At 39.2% G+C, this 27,101-nt stretch overlaps 3 protein-coding genes and 3 non-coding genes across 8 annotated transcripts; all 6 read left to right on the top strand.

Annotated features, from left to right (window-relative positions):
* Positions 1-3,446: 3,446 nt before the first annotated feature.
* On the top strand, positions 3,447-6,869 carry ppp1r3b (protein phosphatase 1, regulatory subunit 3B). 2 transcript variants are annotated; one of them, XM_061926749.1, is made up of 2 exons: positions 3,447-3,540; positions 5,756-6,869. In XM_061926749.1, exon 2 carries the CDS (start codon positions 5,864-5,866, stop codon positions 6,626-6,628), a length of 765 nt encoding a protein of 254 aa, XP_061782733.1. In that variant the 5' UTR covers positions 3,447-3,540; positions 5,756-5,863; the 3' UTR covers positions 6,629-6,869. The 2 variants fall into 2 exon arrangements, with proteins under 2 accessions (XP_061782733.1, XP_061782734.1); XM_061926750.2 differs by having other exon boundaries at positions 3,506-3,540; positions 5,793-6,869.
* Positions 6,870-7,184: 315 nt separating this feature from the next.
* On the top strand, positions 7,185-11,664 carry mfhas1 (multifunctional ROCO family signaling regulator 1). Its single transcript, XM_061926748.1, has 2 exons — positions 7,185-10,257; positions 10,847-11,664. Exons 1-2 carry the CDS (start codon positions 7,425-7,427, stop codon positions 10,975-10,977), a joined length of 2,964 nt encoding a protein of 987 aa, XP_061782732.1. The 5' UTR covers positions 7,185-7,424; the 3' UTR covers positions 10,978-11,664.
* A 6,728-nt stretch (positions 11,665-18,392) lies between these two features.
* Positions 18,393-26,158, top strand: rpl17 (ribosomal protein L17). 2 transcript variants are annotated; one of them, XM_061926983.2, is made up of 7 exons: positions 18,393-18,458; positions 18,846-18,895; positions 19,079-19,119; positions 23,277-23,411; positions 23,579-23,677; positions 25,716-25,907; positions 26,082-26,158. In XM_061926983.2, the coding sequence occupies exons 2-7, from the start codon at positions 18,856-18,858 to the stop codon at positions 26,127-26,129; spliced, it is 555 nt and encodes a 184-aa protein (XP_061782967.1). In that variant the 5' UTR covers positions 18,393-18,458; positions 18,846-18,855; the 3' UTR covers positions 26,130-26,158. The 2 variants fall into 2 exon arrangements, with proteins under 2 accessions (XP_061782967.1, XP_061782968.1); XM_061926984.2 differs by lacking the exon at positions 18,393-18,458 and adding an exon at positions 18,476-18,560.
* On the top strand, positions 18,936-19,000 carry LOC133575037 (small nucleolar RNA SNORD58). Its single transcript, XR_009811451.1, has one exon. It is a non-coding gene; the product is annotated as a small nucleolar RNA SNORD58 (small nucleolar RNA).
* On the top strand, positions 23,449-23,519 carry LOC133575042 (small nucleolar RNA SNORD58). The gene has a single exon (XR_009811456.1). It is a non-coding gene; the product is annotated as a small nucleolar RNA SNORD58 (small nucleolar RNA).
* On the top strand, positions 25,950-26,017 carry LOC133575036 (small nucleolar RNA SNORD58). The gene has a single exon (XR_009811450.1). It is a non-coding gene; the product is annotated as a small nucleolar RNA SNORD58 (small nucleolar RNA).
* Positions 26,159-27,101: the final 943 nt, after the last annotated feature.

The raw sequence follows: 27,101 nt of genomic DNA on the forward strand, positions 1-27,101 counted from the left end.
TGTTATTTATATATATATATATATATATATATATATATATATATATATATATATATATATATATATATATATATATATATACTTTGTTATTTCTATATATATATATATGTATATATATATATATACTTTGTTATTTATATATATATATATACATATATATATATATATATATATATATATATATATATATATATATATATATATATATATATATATATATATACTTTGTTATTTATATATATATATATATACCGTATTTTCCGCACTATAAGGCGCACCGGATTATTAGCCGCACCTTCTATGAATTACATATTTCATAATTTTGTCCACCAATAAGCCGCCCCGGACTATAAGCCGCGCCTACGCTGCGCTAAAGTGAATGTCAAAAAAACGCTGCGCTAAAGTGAATGTCAAAAAAACAGTCAGATAGTTCAGTCAAACTTTAATAATATATTGAAAACCAGCGTTCTAACAACTCTGTCCCAAAATGTACGCAAATGTGCAATCACAAACATAGTAAAATTCAAAATGGTGTAGAGCAATAAATAGCAACATAATGTTGCTCGAACGTTAATGTCACAACACACAAAATAAACATAGCGCTCACCTTCTGAAGTTATTCTTCATTCGTAAATCCTTCGAATTCTTCGTCTTCGGTGTCCGAATTGAAAAGTTGCGCAAGCGTGGGATCCAAAAATGGCCGGCTCCGTCTCGTCGAAGTCATCGGATTCAGTGTCGCTGTTGTTGTGCAGCAGTTCTGTGAATCCTGCCTTCCGGAAAGCTCGGACCACAGTTGTGACCGAAATATCTGCCCAGGCATTTACGATCCACTGGCAGATGTTGGCGTATGTCGTCCGGCGCTGTCTGCCCGTCTTAGTGAAGGTGTGTTCGCCTTCGGAGCTGTGTGAAAAAAGCCACCCGGCCTCTTCGCGTAAACTTCCCTTAACCACTCGCTCATCTTTTCTTCATCCATCCATCCCTTCGAGTTAGCTTTTATGATGACGCCGGCTGGAAAGGTCTCTTTTGGCAAGGTCTTCCTTTTGAATATCACCATGGGTGGAAGTTAGCATGGCAAGCTAGAACCACAGTGAAGGATGACTTCTCATTCCCTGTGGTGCGAATATTCACCGTACGTGCTCCCGTTCCACAGTGCGGTTCACAGGAATATCAGTTGCTGTGAAATACGGTAGTAATCCGTGTGCGGATGGAGAGATTGCGTCTTTTTATGAACCGGATCCTTGTCGCGTAGTAGGAGCCATTTTGTGGTCTTTACAGATGTAAACAGGAAATGAAACGTACGGTGATATCCGCGCGTTTTTTCTTCTTCTTCCGGGGGCGGGTGGTAAGAAGCGCTTCCTGTTCTATGGGGGCGGGTGCTTTCCTTGGCGGTTGCTTGCGTAGAAGAAGAAGCGCTTCCTGTTCTACCGGGAAAAAAGATGGCGGCTGTTTACCGAAGTTGCGAGACCGAAACTTTATGAAAATGAATCGTAATAAAGCGCACCGGGTTATAAGGCGCACTGTCAGCTTTTGAGAAAAATTGTGGTTTTTAGGTGCGCCTTATAGTGCGGAAAATACGGTATATATATATATATATATACTTTGTTATTTTTATATATATATATATATATATATATATATATATATATATATATATATATATATATATATATATATATATATATATATATATATATATATATATATATATAAATAACAAAGTGCAAAGCCATAGGCTCACTCAATTTCAGTAAGTAACTTAAATTTGGAACATATATATAGATATATATATATTTTTTAAATAATAATCAAAGTAAGTACATAAAACAGTAGAAAAACAGTAAAAAAAAACAGCGCCAGGGGTTGTAAATTCAAAGTAACTAAAATAGTGTTCCAAATTTAAGTTATTTACTGAAATTGAGTGAGCCTATGGCTTTGCACTTTGTTATTTTTATATATATATACATATATATATATATATATATATATATATATATATATATATATATATATATATATATATATATATATCCATCCATCCATTTTCTACCGCTTATTCCCTTTGGAGTCGCGGGGGGCGCTGGAGCCTATCTCAGCTACAATCGGGCGGAAGGCGGGGTACACCCTGGACAAGTTGCCACCTCATCGCAGGGCCAACACAGATACACAGACAACATTCACACTCACATTCACACACTAGGGCCAATTTTTAGTGTTGCCAATCATATATATATATATATATATATATATATATATATATATATATATATATATATATATATATATATATATATATATATATATATATATATATATATATATTTTGTTATTTATATATATATATATATATATATATATACTTTGTTATTTTTATATATATATATATATATATATATATATATATATATATATATATATATACTTTGTTATTTATATATATATATGTATATATATATATATATAAATAACAAAGTGCAAAGCCATAGGCTCACTCAATTTCAGTAAATAACTTAAATTTGGAACATATATATATATATTTTTTTTAAATAATAATCAAAGTAAGTACATAAAACAGTAGAAAAACAGTAAAAAAAACAGCGCCAGGGGTTGTAAATTCAAAGTAACTAGTAGTGTTCCAAATTTAAGTTATTTATCAATCAATCAATCAATGTTTATTTATATAGCCCTAAATCACAAGTGTCTCAAAGGGCTGCACAAGCCACAACGACATCCTCGGTACAAAGCCCACATAAGGGCAAGGAAAAACTCACCCCAGTGGGACGTCGATGTATATATATATATATACATATATATATATATATATATATATATATATATATATATATATATATATATATATATATATATATATATATATATATATATAAATAACGAAGTGCAAAGCCATAGGCTCACTCAATTTCAGTAAATAACTTAAATTTGGAACACAGCATCATCGTTTTCACAGCTTTTTGGTTGTTAGTAATTATTTTTTAAAAGGCACAAAAACCAGGTCGGGTATTGAGAAACTTACATTTATGAATATAAAACTTAGCCAATAGTATAATGAGGTTGCAAAGGTAAAATAAAAAAATAAAAAAGTCATACATTTTCAATCCAAATAGCGCATCTTTAAATTATCTTTGTACTCTTGAACTTCATCCTCTGGGCAAATATTGACAACACAAGCCCTTTTCTTATCCTGCTCGGCGGGTTATACTAGTTTGACAAATGTCTGCTACTTTCAAACATATTTTCACTTGCAGCTCACTGGGCAACAAGGTTTATTTGACACTACTAAGCGGATGTTTTTGTTTTTAATTATTATTTTATATTTTACTTTTGACCCTTGTGTGCCCCCATAGGGAATTAGGTTACGTGACGTCACAAGCCCTCTGTCGCAAGCTCCTCTGATTGGCTGCTTACGGATGTTCACGTGAACACTGAGTCGCTTTCAACCTGCGCACAAGCACGCTGCGCACAGGGCGCGCGTCCACGCGAGTGAGTCCAGATGAGGTGAAGGTGCCCCCCCGCCCCCCTCAGGTAAAATGACTTTTTACGCGCTTAACTTGACTTTTACTTAACTTTGCACACATGTAAAGCTAATATTCATGTAGCAAGTTCTTAGTTGACTCTAAAGTTGACAGAGAGCGTGCAGGTAACTTGTGTCGTCATGACGTACAGGTTTGCAGCCTAGTGTGCTACCACCAGTGACGTCACTCGGGTGGGTCAGCTCCTGTTGACTTGTTTTACGTATTAGATAGTAGCAGGGTTTTAATGAATACTGCTGTCAACTATGGATGAGTGACATCACAACTATTGAGAGACAATCAGCTTTCAGCTTCTTGTGCAGTCATGGTGGCACCCATATGCACTGTTGTCGTTTTTGGCCTTTAGCAATGTAGCGCCATCATGTCCAGGTCCAAAGACAGGCGTGTCCAAAGTGCAGCCCCATAACTATTTGTGGCGCACCACTATACAGGTAAAAGCCAGTAAATTAGAATATTTTGAAAAACTTGATTTATTTCAGTAATTGCATTCAAAAGGTGTAACTTGTACATTATATTTATTCATTGCACACAGACTGATGCATTCAAATGTTTATTTCATTTAATTTTGATGATTTGAAGAGGCAACAAATGAAAATCCAAAATTCCGTGTGTCACAAAATTAGAATATTACTTAAGGCTAATACAAAAAAGGGATTTTTAGAAATGTTGGCCAACTGAAAAGTATGAAAATGAAAAATATGAGCATGTACAATACTCAATACTTGGTTGGAGCTCCTTTTGCCTCAATTACTGCGTTAATGCGGCGTGGCATGGAGTCGATGAGTTTCTGGCACTGCTCAGGTGTTATGAGAGCCCAGGTTGCTCTGATAGTGGCCTTCAACTCTTCTGCGTTTTTGGGTCTGGCATTCTGCATCTTCCTTTTCACAATACCCCACAGATTTTCTATGGGGCTAAGGTCAGGGGAGTTGGCGGGCCAATTTAGAACAGAAATACCATGGTCCGTAAACCAGGCACGGGTAGATTTTGCGCTGTGTGCAGGCGCCAAGTCCTGTTGGAACTTGAAATCTCCATCTCCATAGAGCAGGTCAGCAGCAGGAAGCATGAAGTGCTCTAAAACTTGCTGGTAGACGGCTGCGTTGACCCTGGATCTCAGGAAACAGAGTGGACCTACACCAGCAGATGACATGGCACCCCAAACCATCACCCAACCATGCAAATTTTGCATTTCCTTTGGAAATCGAGGTCCCAGAGTCTGGAGGAAGACAGGAGAGGCACAGGATCCACGTTGCCTGAAGTCTAGTGTAAAGTTTCCACCATCAGTGATGGTTTGGGGTGCCATGTCATCTGCTGGTGTCGGTCCACTCTGTTTCCTGAGATCCAGGGTCAACGCAGCCGTCTACCAGCAAGTTTTAGAGCACTTCATGCTTCCTGCTGCTGACCTGCTCTATGGAGATGGAGATTTCAAGTTCCAACAGGACTTGGCGCCTACACACAGCGCAAAATCTACCCGTGCCTGGTTTACGGACCAGGGTATTTCTGTTCTAAATTGGCCCGCCAACTCCCCTGACCTTAGCCCCATAGAAAATCTGTGGGGTATTGTGAAAAGGAAGATGCAGAATGCCAGACCCAAAAACGCAGAAGAGTTGAAAGCCACTATCAGAGCAACCTGGGCTCTCATAACACCTGAGCAGTGCCAGAAACTCATCGACTCCATGCCACGCCGCATTAACGCAGTAATTCAGGCAAAAGGAGCTCCAACCAAGTATTGAGTATTGTACATGCTCATATTTTTCATTTTCATACTTTTCAGTTGGCCAACATTTCTAAAAATCCCTTTTTTGTATTAGCCTTAAGTAATATTCTAATTTTGTGACACACGGAATTTTGGATTTTCATTTGTTGCCACTTCAAATCATCAAAATTAAATGAAATAAACATTTGAATGCATCAGTCTGTGTGCAATGAATAAATATAATGTACAAGTTACACCTTTTGAATGCAATTACTGAAATAAATCAAGTTTTTCAAAATATTCTAATTTACTGGCTTTTACCTGTATATGTATTTTTTTACCTGTTGCAAATTGTAATAATACTGCAGTATTACTACTAACATTATTGATACAGTTATGGTACACAAAGCTGGCATGGAGGTAATCCATACAACATCTTAACATGGTTGCTCTTACTAAATCAAACATATCAAAGTATCCTCTGAATCCATAGGTATGTCTTCTTGTCTTTCAGCGTCGCCATCAGTATCAAAATTGCTTGTCTTCCTCAGGGGGCGCCATGCTAAAGCTAACGAGCTGACCGAAGCTCGTGTGGCTGCTGGCTGACCCCACCCGACCCGACATGCCGACGGACATGGCGCTGCCCCTGTACCTGTCCAAAGAGGACTTTGTCTACAGGAGTAGCGCCCCCGCTGCCTCCCACCGTCACTTGGGCGGCAAAGTGAAGAAGCAGGTGACCTTCGCCGACCACAGAGGCCTGCCACTGACCAGGGTCAAGGTCTTCTCCCAATTCACGGACCCCATCGAGATCCCTCTTCTAATCCGTCGGACAGCGAGCGTGGCCCCCATTGCCAAAGGTGACAAGCTGGTCCTGGACTTCAGCCAACCGTCGTCCGATTACATACACTTTCGCCAGTGTCTGGAGAGGAACTGCGTATGCCTGGAACACTGCGTGCTCAAGGACAAGGCCTTGGCAGGAACCGTCAAGGTAAAGAACCTGTCTTTTGAGAAGCGAGTCAAGATCCGCGTCACCTTTGACTCCTGGAAGAGCCACACGGACGTGGACTGTGCGTATGTGAAAGACTCGTACCCCACGCGGAACAGCGACACCTTCTGCTTCCAGGTGAGTCTGCCGGACCTCCTCCCCCCACAGCAGCACGTGGAGTTCGCCGTCTGTTACCAGGTGGGCGGCGACGAGCACTGGGACAGCAACCACGGCCAGAACTACTGCATCCTGTGGGCGTCGGCCAAGCAGCGCCGCGACGACGCTCGACACTTTAACTCAGGGATCCACTTGGACCGGTACGGCAGTCCCACCTGCGGACACGGCATCTTCCCCGAGTGGCCGAGTTACGCCGGCTACGAGAACATGGGCCCGTACTACTGACTACTCGCCAAGACGAGATGCCTACGTCGTGCACTTTTTTAAAAAGAAAAACAACGTCCAACCTCCTATTGACCAAAAAGTTGTAATTTTAAATAATCTGAATGAAAGGCTTCTTAATAAAGACACACCTTTTTAAATGTGCACACTGTGATGAAAGCATGTCCTCCTGACCAAAGCCGCCTGTTTGTTGTCTTCCAATGTCTTTTATTAAATTAAACATTTAAAATGCTGCTGAATACAACACTTTACTCCTCTTTTTGTGTTCCACCCTGTGCAGTGACACTCAATGGCCACTAGATGGCGACAGTACATCTATAAATGACTCATTTATAGAGAGCAGGATATTTTATTCGAATAGGGTAGAAATAGCCGTAATAAAGTAAAACAGTATGGTGTTTTTGTTACCCTGGATTAAAAAAAGCAGAATATAAATGCAAACAAAGAAGATATTTGGCACAGAAGACTGGACATGGCATGAAATAAAAGTAAGGAAGTAAGAGTTAGGCTTTAAATGGACTTTCGCTAAGGCCCCGCCTGGAGGGGGAGGAGAGGAGGAGGGAGGGAGGATGACGTGGATTTCCGGGCTTTCTCCGAGTGTCTGCAGGAATAAGAAGAGGAGGAGACGCGACTTTTGTGCGCCGCCGACGACGAGCGTCCTGAAGCGGGTTTGAGGCCATGACGACGCCGCCGATCGGCAGCTCGGTGCGCAGCAGCGAACAGACGCCATGCGGCCCCCCCTCCTCCACTGGAATGGCGTCAACAACGTTTCCCGCCAGCACGGCTGATCCGCTCCAGCATGAGGACGCTGCATGAAAACAAGGAGGGGGGCGCGGGGGAGGAGAACAATGTGAAAGCGGGGCAGCTGTGGCGGGACGCCGCCCTCCGCTCCAGGAAGCTGCGGAGCGACCTCCGCCAGCTGACCCTGTGCTCCAAAGACCAGGACCTGTCCCACATCGAGGCCCTCAACCTGGGCAACAACTTCCTCCACGAGCTGCCTGAAGGTCTATCGTCCAGCCTCAACAATCTGCGCGTGCTGGTGCTCCGCAGGAACCACTTCACCACCGTCCCTCAGGCCGTGTTCGAGCTCCGGCAGCTGGAGGAACTGGACTTGAGCTACAACCAATTGAGCGGCGTGGCGGAAGGTGTGGTCCACCTGAGCGTGCTCAAGAAGTTGAGCGTGAGCCACAACAACATCCAGCAGCTTCCCGAGCACATCTCCGCTCTGAGGCTCCTGGAGGAACTGGACATCAGTTTCAACCACCTTCACGCCGTCCCCGCCTCGTTCTCCCGCCTGGCCAGGCTGCGCACGCTGGACGTGGACCACAACAAGCTGGGACGCTTCCCACCTGAGATCCTGGCACTTGGCGACTTGGAGGAACTGGATTGCTCTGGCAACACTTTTGAGGTGGTGCCGGAAGACGTGGCAAAGCTGAGGAGCGTGAAAATTTTGTGGCTGAGCAGCCTTCGCTTAAAGTCGTTACCTGAGACCTTCTGCGACCTGCAGCACCTGGAGAGCCTGATGTTGGACGGGAACCAACTGACCGTGCTGCCCGCCGCCTTTGGCAACCTGAAAAGACTCAAAATGGTCAACTTGTCCTCCAACGAGCTGACTGAATTCCCCTCGGTTCTTCTTAACATTTTGGGCTTGGAAGAGATCTACTTGAGCAGGAATAAACTCGCACAAGTACCGCAGGAAATCGGGCAGCTGCAGAATCTGGCCAATCTTTGGCTGGACAACAACGCCATCACGTACCTGCCCAACTCGCTGGTGGACCTGGCAAAGCTGGAGGAGCTGGTTCTCCAAGGGAACCAAATCGCCGTCCTTCCTGATGATTTCGGAAACCTGTCCAAGGTAAACATTTGGAAGGTGAAAGACAACCCGCTCGTCCAGCCTCCGTATGAGGTCTGCATGAAAGGCATCCCGCACATTGCCATGTATCAAAAGGAGCTGGCGCACTCGCAGCTCGCTGTGAAGCCCAGACTCAAGCTGGTTCTGATGGGACTTGCGGGGGCTGGAAAGACACAGTTGCGGCACAGCGTGCTGAGCGGGTCGCACAAAACCGAAGCGGTCAAGGAAAGCGATGGAATCCAAGTCGCCAGCTGGGTGGCAGAGGGCGGTCTCACATTCCTCGTCTATGATCTTTCGGGAAACCAGAACCTAGACCTCATTAAAGCTTTTTTCCTCTCCCACGGTGCGCTCTACATCCTGGTGGTGAACCTCAAAGCGTATTCGTCTTGTCACTTTTATGCCCACGTTGGCTACTTCCTTCACTTGCTGGGTGCCAAGGTGCCCGGGGCTGTTGTGTTATTGGTGGGCACGCACATCGACCGGTGTGGGGAGGCGGAGCTGGAGGAGAAGAGGCTTGACATCCACCGTCAGGTCGGCCTGCAGTGGAGGAGGGACGCCCAAGTCTTGATTAGTCTGGCGCTAAACGTGGACCAGGCCCTTCAGCAGGGCTACGCTGCACGCACCTCCAACCCTTATAACCCCTTCTATGGCGTCTCCGACTGTAATCTGCAGCAGAAAAAGTCCCGGTTACAGTTCCTGCTGAGCAACCGCCTTCAGATCTTATCTCCGGTGCTGAGCGTCAGCACGGAGACCCAGACTAACATCCAGCATCTGAGGGAGAAACTAACATTTGTTGCTGAGCACCTTGACATCTTCCCCAACCTTCACCGAGTGCTGCCCAGGTCCTGGCAGACGCTGGAGGAGCTGCACCTCAAGTCCAACGACATGTGGCTCACCTGGTGGGACGCGGCTCGCCTCGGGCATCAGGCGGGGTTGACGGAGGAGCACCTGCACAGCGCCTTGTCCTACCTGCATGAATGCGGCCAGCTGCTCTACTTTGAGGGCAACGCTGCCCTGAAGGATTATGTCTTTCACAACATTTCACGCCTTATAGGCGTCCTTAACGTTTTCTTTCAAAGTGATGTGCTGGGCCGCCTCGTCCCAGAGGCCGAGGAGGAAGAGAACTTTAGGCCGGCGCGGCGGCAGAATCATTTGGAGAGTTTTCTCCGATGCGGCCTTTTACCCTCCACCGCCATCCACCTGCTGCTCTGCCCCCCCGTCCAGACCCAGCAGGACCTGAAGCTCTCCATGGAGCTTCTGGAGAAGATGGGCATCTGCTACTGCGTCAACAAGCCCCGCGGCAACTCCCCAAATGGCGCTGCCGTGCTCTTGTACAAGTTCCCCGTCTTCGTTGCCAGCGAGGAGACCGAACCGGACCAAAGCTCCCATCCTCCCTGTCAGCTGCTGTCGGTAGAGCAGCTGCAAATCCAATACAGCTTCCCCTTCCTGTTCCCGCCCGGACTCTTTGCTCGCTTTGGCGTGCGCATCGACAGCCACGTGGCTCAGAGGTCGGACGGCCCCAACCGCATCCTGGCATACCGAGGCAAGGTGCCGGTTGTGATCAGCCACTGTCCCTCTGTGGGGAAGCTCCAGGCGGACACTTTGTCCATCGCCAGCCACGCATCACTGCCAAACATCTGGACGGCGTGGCAGGCCATCACGCCGCTGCTCCACGAGCTCAACGCGCTGCTGCGGGAATGGCCCGGCCTTCACTACGCCGTCCACGTCCTGTGCTCCAAGTGCCTCCGCAGGGGGTCCAGCAACCCACACGCCTTCCCAGGTAAACCCCGCCCCGCCTTGCGAGGTGACATCACTACTTTTTGTGTGACACATTTTGATGTTGATTGTGTATTTATGATTTATGACCTCATCGCAGGCACTCATCCTGTTACAGGAGTTTAGCGGTTATCCCCCGTACACGTGTGCTCACTGGATTTACCCGGGACGCGGTGTGGGTCATGTGATCCGGTCAAACACTGCATGAGAATGTTCTTCCCGAGGGATCAAAGGTCTCATGCATTAGGAGTTTCTATCTCAGGTCGCTGGCTGGTGGTGTGTTGAGGCATGCAGACAAGCAGAGTTATTTTGGGATTCCTCCTGGTGTGCTGGAAGTAGGACAGGCATTCCTCGGGATCGGGGGGCGGGGCCAAGACTGGGTCATGTGTTCAGAGTGCATATTTGCTTTGTACCACACTCTCACAGAGCTCTCACTGACATACTCAAAAACTGCTCAGGCCCCCCCCCTGCTGGAGGGATGTGTGAATGACAGGCTGTTGAGTGCTTCCTGTCACTGAGCCATGTTTATTTGTTTATTGGGTTATTAATAATGCACAGTATCTGACTAGCCGTTTGTCTTTGTTGTGTTGCAGGTGAGTTGCTGGGTCAGCGGCGGCCTGACGGACTGACTGAGCTGGTCTGCCCAAAGAACGGTTCAGAGAAGGTCAACGTGGCTCTGGTCTACCCGCCTACACCCACTGTGCTCAGCACCTCCCCCGAGTGAAGATGCCCTTCCCACAGTACTGCCTGCACTTTTCTTTAAGACTCTTCCATTCCATGAACCTTTTTCTAGTCACATGATGGTTTGCTAATGCCATCAGAACGCGACTGGTCTCAGGACTCGACTCATGACTATGGGGGTTTCGGTCACGTCCCAGCATGCAATGCCAAGCGAGCTTTTAATTTATTCTTCAGCCGATCTAAAATAGAACGTTGCATTCGTCATCCCATTTGTGTCCTGAAGCTCACAAAAGAGCAAAGTTGCAATACGTTGTCGTCCTGTCAGCTGACGCGCTGGCACATTACCATGGCAACACATGACAGGACTACCGCAAAGAGCAATTGATGATGTGCTTTTTGACGTAAATAATGCATTTTTATTTTTCTACCTTGGAGGCACTCAAAGTGCACGAGGAGGTTGCACGTGGAACACCAAAATAATAAACTTGATCACCGATCAGCGTTTATGCTTCTTCCTCTCAAACACTGTGATCATTTTTTTTACATGATTGACGGGATTTAGATTTCTCCTGGAGAACACGCTCGGTGTTAATGAAATGAAGTAAAAGCTGGGCTAAACAAAATTTAGGAAAACATTTTTGAAGAAGGAATTTGTGTATTTATGGGTGTTTGCGTTGTTTTGTGGACCAGATACAGGTCTATAAACTGTATTACAAACTCCTGTACAGTAGAGGGCGGTGTGCTTCTTTAAAGTTTTTTTTTTTTAAATTTTTTATTGAAAAACAAACATATCCTCAATGTACATAAAAGTCAAGGCACTTTCAACATATTCAACAATTTTACACATCAGTCAGGTTGAGCAAATTACGACTTTAACAAAGCATGTCAAGGAAAGAAAATAAAAGCAAATACAAATAGAGTATTCAAAACAATAATAAACAATATGATCAAATTAAAAAAGACAAAGAAAAGGCTAATATAAATCACTTAAAAAATGTTCAATATTAAAAATAATAATAAACAATATGATCAAATTCAAAAAGACAAAAAAGGGGCTAATTTAAATCACTTTAAATTTTTAATATTAAAAATAAACAATTTGATCAAGTTAAAAAAAACAAAAAAAGGGCTGATTTAAATCACTTTAAATTGTTTCAATATTAAAAATAATAAACAATATGATAAAATTCAAAAAGACAAAAAAGGGCACATTTATTTAACTTTAAATTTTTTCAATATTAAAAATAAACAATATGATAAAATTCAAAAAGACAAAGGGCTAATATAAATCATTTTAATTTTTTTCAATATTAAAAATAATAATAAATAATATGATCAAATTCAAAAAGACAAAGAAAGGGCTAATATAAATCACTTTAAATTTTTTCAATATTAAAAATAATAATGAACAATATGATCAAATTCAAAAAGACAAAAAAAGGGCTGATTTAAATCACTTTAAATTGTTTCAATATTAAAAATAATAAACAATATGATAAAATTCAAAAAGACAAAAAAGGGCACATTTATTTAAGTTTAAATTTTTTCAATATTAAAAACAAACAATATGATAAAATTCAAAAAGACATAAAAAGGGCTAATTTAAATCACTTTAAATGTTATCAATATTAAAAATAAATAATATGATAAAATACAAAATTCTAAAGGACAAAAAAAGGGCTAATTTAAATCACTTTAAATGTTTTCAGTATTAAAAATTATAATAAACTATATGATAAAATACAAAATTCAAAAAGACAAAAAAACGGCTAATTTAAATCATTTTAAATGTTTTTATTATTAAAAATTATAATAAAAAATATGATAAAATACAAAATTCAAAAAGGCCAAAAAAAGGGCTAATTTAAATCACTCTAATTGTTTTCAATAAATATAACATTTCAAGGGCTTTTGGATTTTTTACCATTTTCCAAGATGTAATTGATCATTTGAAACCATTAATTAATTCAATTAATAAACCAGCATTTCTATGTTAGCATCATTTACAAATATGCCACTTTTGATCTCTTCTATAGTGAAGGTCCACACCCTTGTCTCTCAGCCAATTATGTGCACCTTTAAGGTCATGGCTGCATCAAACGTTTCCGCAAGCATGGCTGATCCTGTCCAATGAAAATACAATTTTTAGAGTTGTTCTGACTTTGTGCAAAAATATTATATTTTAATATCCGAAAAATATTTACTTGAGATTTTAAAATTCCGTCCCAATGTGGTAATAACAATCAAGAGTATCACAACCGAAATATAGACCGTACAGTCATCTGGAAAACATGCCAGACCAAAAACCTCAGTCTTTGTCAATGCTGTAAAATAGAATACGTTTTTTTTTTTTTTTATATAATAAACCAAAACAGCAAATTCTAAATTAGGGAGGTAGCATTAATTAAAAATGCACAACATATATCAAACCAATAAATATTTAATGATAACTTTTTGTAATCTACAACCTGCATCAATAGTCCATCTATTGTTTACTGTCTACCTGTGATTGTATTTTGGGTTAATATGTGAACAAAAACATAGCAAACCAAAGAATACAAATCAAAAAACACAATTATTATGATTACTTATATCTATTGCTTTATTTTCCTAATTGTATCCATTGCCATGCAAAATACAGTAAATATTTGCATCCTGCTTGGTAAATATTACATTTAAAATTGCAAAGCACTATAAATAATCAACATCAGGAAGAAACAAAGCGATAAAAACACTGGACATTGTCAATAAACGCTACAAGAACAATGTTTATTTCCCCTTATGTTTTATGTTGACTTGAGTTCTCTATGTGCTTTGTATTTTCACTTTTTTTTTTTTTACTGTTTTGTGATTTTATTCAGTTTTTAGTTCACTCAAAATACTTAATTAACTGTCATTAATGTATGGAAGCCCGTTTCCACCACAAAAAAAATAACCCAATGGTAAGTCATATTTATGCGATAAAAATTCGAAATTATGAGGGGAAAAGGTTAACAAATTCTGAAATAAAAAGTCATAATTATGAGATAAAAAGTCGAAATTATGAAATAAAATATCATACTTATAAGAGAAAAAAGTCAAAAAATGATGAAATGAAAAGTCATAATTATGGGATAAAAAGTAAAAATTATGCGATAAAAAGTCATGCTTATGAGGGAAAAAAGGCCAAAAATTATGAAATTAAAAGTCAAAATTATACGATTAAAAAGTCATGCTTATGAGGGAAACAGTCAAAAAAATATGAAATGAAAAGTCATAATGATGAGATAAAAAGTCATACTTATTAGGGAAAAAAGTCAAGAAATTATGAAATGAAAAGTCATAATTATGAGATAAAAAGTCAAAATCAAGAGATAAAAAGTCGAAATTATGAGATAAAAAGTCATACTTATGAGATAAAAAGTCGAAATCATGAGATAAAAAGTCGAAATTATGAGATAAAAAGTCATACTTATGAGGGAAAAAGTAAAAAAATTATGAAATGAAAATCATAATAATGCGATAAAGAGTCATACTTATGAGGGGGAAAAGTCAAAAAATTATGAAATGAAAAGTCATAATTATGAGATAAAAAGTAAAAATGATGCGATTAAAAAGTCATGCTTATGAGGGGAAAAAGGCCAAAAATTATGAAATTAAAAGTCGAAATTATGTGATTAAAAAGTCATGCTTATGAGGGAAACAGTCAAAAAAATTATGAAATGAAAAGTCATAATGATGAGATAAAAAGTCATAATTATAAGATAAAAAGTCGAATTTATGAGATAAAAAGTCATACTTATGAGGGAAAAAGTAAAAAAATTATAAAATGAAAAGTCATAATAATGCGATAAAGAGTCATACTTATGAGGGGGAAAGGTAAAAAAATTATGAAATGAAAAGTCATAATTATGAGATAAAAAGTCAAAATTATGCGATAAAAAGTCATGCTTATGAGGGAAAAAAGGCAAAAAATTATGAAATTAAAAGTCAAAATTATGCGATTAAAAATTATGAGATAAAAAGTAACACCTGTTAGGGAAAAAAGTCCAAAAAATATGAAATGAAAAGTCATAACTATAACACAAAAAGTCGAAATTATGAGATAAAAAGTCATACTTATGAGGGAAAAAGTAAAAAAAATGATGAAATGAAAAGTCATAATAATGCGATAAAGAGTCATACTTATGAGGGAAAAAAGTCAAGAAATTATGAAATGAAAAGTCATAATTATGAGATTAAACGTCAAAATTATGCGATAAAAAGTCATGGGACGGCGTGGCGCAGTGGAAGAATGGCCGTGCGCGACCCGAGGGTCCCTGGTTCAATCCCCACCTAGTACCAACCTCGTCATGTCCGTTGTGTCCTGAGCAAGACACTTCACCCTTGCTCCTGATGGGTGCTGGTTAGCGCCTTGCATGGCAGCTCCCTCCATCAGTGTGTGAATGTGTGTGTGAATGGGTAAATGTGGAAGTAGTGTCAAAGCGCTTTGAGTACCTTGAAGGTAGAAAAGCGCTATACAAGTACAACCCATTTATCATTTATTTATGTTTATGAGGGGAAAAGGCAAAAAATTATGAAATTAAAAGTAAAAATTATGCGATTAAAAAGTCATGCTTATGAGGGAAACAGTCAAAAAATTATAGAATGAAAAGTCAAAATTATGAGATAAAAAGTAATACCTGTTAGGGAAAAAAGTCAAAAAATTATGAAATGAAAAGTCATAATTTAAGATAAAAAGTCGAAATTATGAGGGGAAAAAAGGCAAAAATTATGAAATGTAAAGTCATAATGATGAGATAAGTCAAAATTATGAGACAAGACATTTTATCTAATCGTTATGACATTTTATCTCATAAATTCAACTTCTCATCTCATAATTTCATCATTTTATCTCAAAATTATCACTTTTCATCTCATAATTTCGATTTTTATCGTGTCTCACAATTATGATTTTTTTTCATCTCTTAAATATGACTTACCATTTATAAGTACTTTTTTCAGTGGTGGAAACACACTTTCATCTGAACGCATAATTAATATACAAAACATTTGATATTTAAAAAGCAAAAGGAGGGGGCAAACAAGTGGAACATCCGTTTCTCTGAAGTGAGATCAAAGTTGTCCACCAAAGGCTGTTGCATTCTGGAAGAACTCTTTCCCTCATATTGAGTTCAGTTCATCTGTCATCGCAAATAAAACTAAAGAAGTACACATCAAAATAATTCATCCATTTTACCCATGTAACTCATATTTAGCCAAATTCATACAAGATGTTCCTCCAGAATTTTGTCAAATAGTCAATTACCCATTTTTTTTTATTTTTATAATATTTATTTATTAATTTGATAGGGAAATCCTAATACAGGTACTGAGAAAACAGACCCCCACCCACCCGCCCCGAAAATAAATAAATAAATAAAATAAAAATAAAAGTAAAAAATACAAAAATAAATTTAAAAAAATACAAAAATAAATAAATAAATTAATTAATTAAATATAAATACATAAATAAATTACATTTCACCCATTGGTTTTTTGATTGTCCCTTATCCTAATTGTTTTGGACTGAAGTTTCATGTATTCTGTTTGGTACATACAATTTTTTTTTTATTAAAAAAATAAATGGTTTTGCTTTTACATTGCAATTTTAAACAAGAGTTGGAGAATGCAAAACTGTTATGTATTTTAGGTACATTTAACCAGAGGTGGGTAGTAACGCGCTACATTTACTCCGTTACATCTACTTGAGTAACTTTTGGGATAAATTGTACTTCGAAGAGTAGTTTTAATGCAACATACTCTTACTTTTACTTGAGTATATTTATAGAGAAGAAACGCTACTTTTACTCCGTTACTTATATCTACATTCAGCTCGCTACTAATTTTTATCGATCTGTTAATGCACGCTTTGTTTGTTTTGGTCTGTCAGACAGACCTTCATAGTGCCTGCGTTTCACCAAATACAGTCACTGGTGACGTTCACTCCGTTCCACCAATCAGATGCAGTCACTGGTGACGTTGGACCAATCAAACAGAGCCAGGGGTCACATGACCTGACTTAAACAAGTTGAAAAACTTATTCGGGTGTTACCATTTAGTGGTCAATTGTACGGAATATGTACTGTACTGTGCAATCTACTAATAAAAGTTCCAATCAATCAATCAAAACTGTGAAGGAAAAAAAGATTTTTTTTTTATTTCAACCGTACATCCCGTCAAAAGCCTAAAGACTGACTGCACAGTTCCTGTCTTCACAATAAAAGTGCCGCTCCATTGCGCCTGCGCTTTCAAAATAAGAGTCTCCGAAAGCCAGCGCAAACAAGCTAGCAAGCTACGGAGTTTGCCGCCAATGTATTTCTTGTAAAGTGTATAAAAACGATTATGGAAGCTGGACAAATAAGATGCCAAAAACCAACCACTTTCATGTGGTATTAGACAGAAAGGAGTAACTTTTTTTCTCCTCCATTTGAAAATGTGGACGTTATCAGCACTACTGTCTGATTAAAATCAATGCAAGTCATCAGAATCAGGTAATACACCAACTTATATTCTTGTCTTCATGAAAGAAAGGAATCTATAAGTGTTAAACATGCATGTATATTCATTAAAACACCTTTAACATGTAAACAAAAGCGGCAAAATAAATAAATATAAATTATATACTGTATATATCAATGTATGTATATATATATATATATATATATATATACATATATATATATATATATATGTGTGTATGTGTGTATATATATATGTGTGTGTGTGTGTGTGTGTATATATATATATATATATATATATATATATATATATATATATATATATATATATATATATATATATATATACTGTATATATATGATATGTGTGTGTATGTTACTCATCAGTTACTCAGTACTTGAGTAGTTTTTTCACAACATACTTTTTACTTTTACTCAAGTAAATATTTGGGTGACTACTCCTTACTTTTACTTGAGTAATAAATCTCTAAAGTAACAGTACTCTTACTTGAGTACAATTTCTGGCTACTCTACCCACCACTGCATTTAACATTCATAAATGCAGAGTGTTATCATGCAAATTATTATTTTTGTATTATTTATTATTTATTTAATTTATTATTTTATGCTGAACTAAAAAAAAAGTACAACTCACTAGTAATGACAAAGGAAAACAAAAAGGCCATTCTAACCTCGCATGTTCTAAAAAAAAATAATGTAGAAACGTGTATAGCCTAGTGTTGCACATGTCATGTTCCTTGTTTTATTTGTATTTATTTATTTGTATTGTATTATACTTTTGTGTGCTTGTGTGTTATTTGTCACTACTTTGTGTTTATATGTTACTTATTGTTATTATATGAAAGCACTTTTGGAATTCTTAAATAATTGTATTATACTGTTACTAAAATAAAGTTTGGAGGGGAAAAAAAAGGCAAAAAAGTGGAACATCCGTCCTCCTGTCCACCAGGGTGCACTGACACTAAAGAGGCGAACACTCGCCAGCTGCACTCTACTACTTCCTCTTCCTTCCGCGGCCTCAGAGGTAGGAGCAGTCTTTTCTAAACCGGCTACGCAATCGGCTTTAATCTTCAATAAATAGTTGCCATCCTTTGTTGCAAAGCGCTTGATATAAACGCAATGTTAGGTAAATGTTAGAATTATGGCGGAGATGATTTATTTGTCACATGAAGGTAGATTTTTTTAGGGTGCCTGGGTGGCGTCTGTCCGCCATGTTGGCTGCCTTCATGTTAAACTGCGGTTTTTAACGCCGCTGATTTAAAAGTAAGCAAATGAACGTCGCTTCTTTTTAGGATGTTAGTTGTATAAGTAATTTGCGAAGCTAAAACAAGGCTTAGTATCGGAGGTTCGCTAAAGCTAAACGCTCGCTAGCCTACTAGCTTTATTGTAATTGTTTTACGTTTTGTTTCAGATCTCTGAAAATGGTCCGCTACTCTCTCGACCCCGAGAACCCGACAAAGTGTGAGTATAAAGAGATAAGAAAGATGTTTCAATTTAAAAGTCGCGATGATTACAACTTAGGACACCTTTGGATACCCCATGAAAACAACCAAATAGCTGAGCGCCTTTCAAAATAAACGTCCATACTTTTGAATCACATGAAGGCAAATAAAACCTGTTTCTGACTTACATTTTGTCTTCTAGCATGCAAGTCGAGGGGCTCCAGCCTACGTGTTCACTTTAAGGTGAGACTAATGTTGCTTTCATTTGCACCATTGAGGTCACATGACTTACTAATTTGAAGAAAGCTAAGAAGTCTTGAACAGTTTTTACATTGGTTGTAAAATGCATTTAATAAACTTCTAGTTGAATGATCCAATGTGATGCATTATGTGTAATAACCAGAGGTGGGTAGAGTAGCCAGAAATTGTACTCAAGTAAGAGTACTGTTACTTTAAAGATTTATTACTCAAGTAAAAGTAAGGAGTAGTCACCCAAATATTTACTTGAGTAAAAGTAAAAAGTATGTTGTGAAAAAACTACTCAAGTACTGAGTAACTGATGAGTAACATGCATATATATATATATATATATATGTGTGTGTGTGTATATATATATATGTGTGTGTGTATGTATATATGTATATATACATACACACACATATATATATATATATACACATATATATATATACAGTATATAATTTATATTTATTTATTTTGCCGTTTTTGTTTACATGTTAAAGGTGATTTAATGAATATACATGCATGTTTAACACATATAGATTCCTTTCTTTCATGAAGACAAGAATATAAGTTGGTGTATTACCTGATTCTGATGACTTGCATTGATTGTAGTCAGACAGTAGTGATGATAGCGTCCACGTTTTCAAATGGAGGAGAAAAAAAGTTCCTCCTTTCTGTCTAATACCACATGAAAGTTGTTGGTTTTTGGCATCTTATTCGTCCAGCTTCCATATTCGTTTTTATACACTTTACAAGAAATACATTGGCGGCAAACTCCGTAGCTTGCTAGCTTGTTTGCGCTGGCTTTCGGAGACTCTTGTTTTGAAAGCGCAGGCGCGATGGAGCAGCACTTTTATTGTGAAGACAGGAACTGTGCAGTCAGTCTTTAGGCTTTTGACGAGATGTACGGTTGAAATAAAAAAGGGTCTTTTTTCCTTCACACTTTTGATTGATTGATTGAAACTTTTATTAGTACTGTAGATTGCACAGTACAGTACATATTCCGTACAATTGACCACTAAATGGTAACACCCCAATAAGTTTTTCAACTTGTTTAAGTCAGGTCATGTGACCGCCTGGCTCTGTTTGATTGGTCCAACGTTACCAGTGACTGCATCTGATTGGTGGAACGGAGTGAACGTCACCAGTGACTGTATTTGTTGAAACGCAGGCACTATGACAGACCAAAACAAACAAAGCGTGCATTAACAGATCGATAAAAATTAGTAGCGAGCTGAATGTAGATAAAAGTAGCGGAGTAAAAGTAGCGTTTCTTCTCTATAAATATACTCAAGTAAAAGTATGTTGCATTAAAACTACTCTTAGAAGTACAATTTATCCCAAAAGTTACTCAAGTAGATGTAACGGAGTAAATGTAGCGCGTTACTACCCACCTCTGGTAATAAATAATAAGGGTTGGAATTGGGGGTTAAATCACCAAAATGATTCCCGGGCGCGGCCACCGCTGCTGCCCACTGCTCCCCTCACCTCCCAGGGGGTGATCAAGGGTGATGGGTCAAATGCAGAGAATAATCTCGCCACACCTAGTGTGTGTGTGACAATCATTGGTACTTTAACTTTAACTTTTAACATGGCCAGAGTCATTTGATAAAGTAAAGATCTGCTCATTCTTTGGACTTTTGCATCATTCTCAATCCCTGTGTAATACAAGAAAGCATGTTTTTTATGCATTCTAACTCCTAAATTAACATTAGTACGTCAGCTCACAATGGAGTCGCTCTACTTTGTCTATAATGTCCTCTAAAAATATGCAAACACCATTGAATTATTGGGAAATGACTACTAAAGTACACTTAGTTAGATTAGTTAGAACAATATTTATTTATTAGCCTTTATTTAACCAGGTAAAATCCCATTGAGATCAAAGATCTCTTTTCCAAGGGAGACCTGGCCAAGAGGGCAGCAGCAAGGTTACATTAAAAACAGTAAACAAATACACAAAACATCACATTTACAATATTAAAACTTGCTCACATGACACATGTGCATACAGACAAGGTAGACTGCAGTCCTTTCACAGAAGCTTTAAACTCATTCAACGTAACTAGGGTTTGAAGTTTAATGTTCGATTGTAGGTTATTCCAAGCCTTCGGTGCTGAAAACCTAAATGCTTTCTTGCCCAGTTCAGTTCTTACTTTGGGGACGACAAATTGCAGAACATTCATTGAACGAAGATTGTGACTTCCTTGTTTCTTTGTTAAAAGACAAGACAGATAAGATGGAGTGATACCCAGAATGGTTTTGTAGATGAAAACATACCAATGATTGAGACGTCGAGCACATAAAGATGTCCAGTTAACCATTGAGTATAACACACAATGGTGAGTAAGGGGAGCGCAGTTGGTGATGAATCTCAGTGCCCCGTGGTACACACTATCCAGCTTGTGGAGACAACCAGCAGTAGCATTCATATACAACACATCTCCATAGTCAATATCAGGTAAAAAGGTTGTTTCCACCAATTTCTGTTTCACAGTAAAAGAAAAGCAAGACTTGTTTCTATAATAAAATCCCTGTAAAAGTTTGTTTTTTACAACATACTGAATGTGCTCCTTAAAACTCAAGTGGTCATCAATTAAAAATCCTAAATATTTAAAAGCAGATACTAACATAATTTGTTGCCCATTTCTTGTTAAAATGTTCTCACACAGTGATGATCTTACAGTTTTTGATGTGGTAAAGAGCATACACTTTGTTTTCTCTGCATTTAAAACCAGTTGAAGATAGCAAAGTTGTTCTTGTACTCTGTCAATACATAATGTTGGATATAGAGAACATTCAAGCTTCTTATTCATCGAATCGAAAATACTGAAATTCCAAGACATAGTGAATTTGCAAACAGCTAAAATGATGCACAATGCAAACTATAATCTGCTACCCAAGAATATACAACAATAATTCTCAATAAAGGAGGAGAAATATAACTTTTAAAAAATGCAGTTGAAAACATTTGTACGTACAACACTTAAGACCTTCAGTATGCCAGTATGTGGAATTAAATTATGGAATGGAAAAGAAATCAATGTACTAATATGATCTTGAAGAAACTCTTCAACCTTTGTTTACAAAGAAGGACCATGCTAAACATTCTGAATTAATTTCATCCATCCATTCATTTTCTAGATATATATCTCCCCATATGAAATCAACTTCAATAATTATTTTTTATCTTTTAAGATATGGGACATGTTGTGAATAAATTAAGAACAGAAAGTGTTAGCAACTGCTATGTAAAGTTAAAGGGGTAGGATTAAAATAAGCTATGCTTCTTCCTACTCCTTTATGAACATGTTGAATAGAGAAACTGGAAATTGTGATGTATCATGTTGTATGCATGTTCAAAATAAACTCACTCATTGTTTTATATACATGTGTAATGCAGTAACAGGCACATTCTAAGTCATTTTAATGTATTTTTCTCACTTTGAACGGTGGCGTATTGGTTTAATAGTCCTCACAAAGGTCGTCTTTTCGTTCAACTACTACTAATCATGGAGACAAACATAGTAAAACAATCACTTATGTTAATGTTGCCTTCACTAAGATGATGACTGATTGGATGTTCATATCTTCCCATTTGGATGAAGTTATTCATTATCCTTGCAAAGGGTTAATAAAAGTGGGTGCAAACGAGCGTCTTTCTTGCTATCTCTGAGTCTGAAATTAAGTGTCAATGTTGACCAACTTCTCGGTTTATGGTCACAACCTTACAGGTGAGAGGCATGATTTATAGTCTATAATTAACTTACCTACTCAAGAGGCAAGAGAGCCGCTCTTCAGCTCATGATGTCAATATAGCAGCACAAGTTAGTCGCCTCTCTGATCAATGCACTGGCAAAAATAGGTAATTTATTGTTGACGCTTATAATAATAATATTGCGAATACCTGGTTAATCGGGTCCTGAAATGTAAATGGAGTATTGTTGGTGGTTTTTAGATGGTTATTTAGAGCTTTGTGAGCGCAATAGTGGAGCTCTCATTGGCTCCATTGTGAGCTGACGTTTAAGATTTAGAATGCACATAAAATGTTTGTTTCTCATATTTATTGTGAACGATAGGCAAAAAAAAGGCCAGTTCCCCTTTAACTGTATGGTATCCATCCATCCAGGCTACTTAATGTGATGCCTTGTTTTTAGAACACCCGTGAGACGGCCCAGGCCATCAAAGGCATGCACATCCGCAAAGCCAACAAGTACCTGAGAGACGTCATCGTCAAGCACCAGTGTGTCCCCTTCCGCCGCTACAACGGCGGCGTAGGCAGGTGCGCTCAGGTGAGTCTATCCTGTGTGCAGCACTAAAGAGGAGTGGCTACGGTGATGACAATCTTAGGACACCTTTGGAATTATGATGAAAAAAAAAACCGTTTTGTTCTGAGTGGCCGCTTGCTCTGACAGGAAGTGTGTACTTTTGGGCCCAAGGTGACGCTTGTCTCTTTCAGGCCAAACAGTTCGGCTGGACGCAGGGTCGCTGGCCAAAAAAGAGTGCAGAGTTCCTGCTGCACATGCTCAAGAATGCAGAGAGCAACGCGGAGCTTAAGGTAAGCATTAAATCAGTGATTCTTAGTTTGGTACGCATGAATAACTTGATTAAATATTCAGTTATTGTTCAAACTAATGGTTCAGTGGCCAGAAGTGTTAAATATACATGTTAAATACAACCTGTCTATTTAGGCCTATTACGCTACTGTGTTTTGATGTTGGTCATTGTGGTGTACTTGGAGAGCCAAGAGTTTTGAGGTGGTACCGTATTTTCCGCACTATAAGCCGCCCCAGCTTATTAGCCGCACCTTCAATGAATGGCATATTTCAAAACTTTGTTCACCTATAAGCCGCCCCGGGTTATAAGCCGCGCCTACGCTGCGCTTAAGGGAATGTCAAAAAAACAGTCAGGTCAGTCAAACTTTAATAATATATTACAAACCAGCGTTCTAACAACTCTGTTCACCCCCAAAATGTAATGTGCAAATGTGCAATCACAAAAATAGTAACACTCAAATTAGTGCAGAGCAATAGCAACATCAATAACTCAACGTTGCTCGAACGTTAATGTCACACAACACACAAAATAAACATTTAAAGCTCACTTTCTGAAATTATTCCTCATCCATAAATCCCTCGAATTCTTCTTCAGTGTCTGAATTAAAAAGTTGGGCGAATACGGCATCCAAAATGGCCGGCTCCGTCTCGTCGAAGTCATCAGAGTCAATGTCGCTGTTGTTGTCCAGCAGTTCCGTGAATCCTGCCTTCCGGAAGGCTCGGACCACAGTTGAGACCGATATATGCGCCCAGGCATTTACAATCCACTGGCAGATGTTGGCGTATGTCGTCCGGCGCTGTCTCCCTGTCTTAGTGGCGCAGGTCATCTTGTTGCTTCCTCTACCTACGCACCATTGATTCATTTATGTTCAATTCTCTCACTGCTGCTCTATTTCCGTGTTCTACTGCGTGACTTATTGCCTTGAGTTTGAATTCTGCGTTGTACGCGTGTCTCTTAATAGGAGCCATTTTGTGGTCTTTACAGATGTAAACACACAAATGAAATGAAACGTAATATCCGCGCGCTTCTTCTTCTACGGGGGCGGGTGCTTACCTTGGTGGTTGCTTACCGTAGAAGAAGAAGCGCTTCCTCTTCTATGGGGGCGGGTGCTTACCTTGGTGGTTGCTTACCGTAGAAGAAGAAGCGCTTCCTCTTCTATGGGGGCGGGTGCTTACCTTGGCGGTTGCTTACCGTAGAAGAAGAAGCGCTTCCTCTTCTACGGGGAAAAAAGATGGCGGCTGTTTACCGTAGTTGCGAGACCTAAACTTTATGAAAATGAATCTTAATATTAATCCATATATAAAGCGCACCGGGTTATAAGCCGCACTGTCAGCTTTTTGAGAAAATTTGTGGTTTTTAGGTGCGGCTAATAGTGCGGAAAATACGGTACTTGGTGAAGAAAAGTCTGAGAACCACTGCCATCATAGGTTTTGTTTTTAAATATGGTATTCATCAGCATCAATTAAAGTGTGTTTATATATAGGCTCTTGTGACCCCGTGGGACAAGCGGTAGCAAAATGGATGGATATACCTATTACATTTTATTTTATATCAATCCAAACGCTCCCAACATATGCCTTACAAAACAGCTGTTCTTTCAGCTCTGTGTAATCATCTGATGAAACACCACTTCTTTACACCAAAATGATGTGCTGTTTTTCACAGATTTTGGTGCTAGCTAATACAAATTAATTGCTTAAGTAGTATTTAAAAGGTTGCTCGCAATCATAGAAAACAGATTTTGAACATGTTAATCTATGTATTGGCACACATGTGAGATGCTTTATTAATCCTGTCAGGGAAGTTGATACAAGCACACCTTAATGTGAGAAGTTGGCTCCACATACGTTTACGTGTAATCATTTAGCTAAGTTAAGACAAAATGCACTTTAAGTGTGATATGTTAACTACAGCCGCACGTATGTTTGTGTAATTGATAGTACTGACATTCAGTCTTGAGCAACTCTAGCTTGGCCGTTGATGGAGCTGAGCTTCCAATGGCAGTGATGTGATGTGACAATGATGCATGTTGCTTTCAGGGTCTTGACGTGGACTCTCTGGTCATCGAGCACATTCAAGTCAACAAGGCGCCAAAGATGAGGCGACGTACATATCGCGCGCACGGCCGCATCAACCCGTACATGAGCTCTCCCTGCCACATTGAGATGATCCTCACAGAGAAGGAGCAGATTGTTCCCAAACCAGAGGAGGAAGTGGCGCAGAAGAAGAAGGTAAGAGTTTGGTGGGAAGGCGGCTCTTGTGCTTTGGAAATGCTGCTGTGATGACTACTTAGGACACCTTTGGAAAACCCATGAAAAGAACTTACAAGATCCTGAGCTGCACCCTCTGATGACAGGAGCTGCCCACGCACATTACCCTGCTTACTTGTGTGTTTGTGTGCGCAGGTTTCACAGAAGAAGCTCAAGAAGCAGAAGTTGATGGCACGCGAGTAACTTAAAATAAAATCAACTTGTCACCAGGACACTCTCTGCTCTTTATTCACACGTGCTCTTCACGACACTGAGGTTGGTGTGTGCAGACTTGCATGAAAACATTTGACACTTCAAACACTCGAAGGTTCAAGACAGGGTCCTCAATGTTTGTCTGACCAAGGACCGCCAAATTAAAGTAGAGATGGAGTGTCCTAAAATAACTTTGTTTTGAAATAATCACTTGTCTCTCCCAAAGGTTAGGGTTAGGCTACTGACCCTTCCTTCGTGATGTAAGCAGAGTTTGATAGTAAAGTTCAATCCTATACTTCATTTTTAAATAGATCAGCTCTTGTCACACACTGTACACAGAACATGTGACGAGCATTTAAAATACACAATGATTAAATGGAACTTAATGAAAGGATAAAAAGAGAACCCTTTATGCCAGCCATTTTCTGCGACCTTTTTACATCTGACTTTGTCTTACAGCCGCATTGCATTTGTCAAGTGTGTCAAAACCAACCAGCCTTCACAATAAAACACCCTGCTTTGAACTTGGTAATAATGGGATCCCAAACCTAAGCTGTTCTTTCAAGCCAAAGTGGTCTTTTATTTTTTAGATTTCTGTATAAACCCACTAAATCGTCCACTCTCCAGTGTAATGTGGTTAGCTAGCTACGTAGAACTAACTATGCCAGTAAGCCGAGTGCAGCCTCCAGGTGGACCGGTCCCACTAACAGGGACAACCTTCTCAAGAGAAGTGTGCTACTGTTGCCTAATGCCATACTTGCGCTCATGCCGGCTTTGGAGAGTTGTATTAGGAGCTAGGTTAAGCTAGCTTGGGTGTGAAGTGTTAAAAATCAGAGTGAATGTCCAGTTTGGGCTATGTTATAGTACAGGTTAACTAGTGAGGCAGTAAAGAGGATGAACTTAGCAGATTGGGAAAAGCAGGAAATGTCCTTTATGTCAACACTAGTGCTGTTACATCTTGTT

The sequence above is a fragment of the Nerophis lumbriciformis genome, linkage group LG32, assembly GCF_033978685.3.
Source record: "Nerophis lumbriciformis linkage group LG32, RoL_Nlum_v2.1, whole genome shotgun sequence".
NCBI classification, from domain to species: domain Eukaryota; kingdom Metazoa; phylum Chordata; class Actinopteri; order Syngnathiformes; family Syngnathidae; genus Nerophis; species Nerophis lumbriciformis.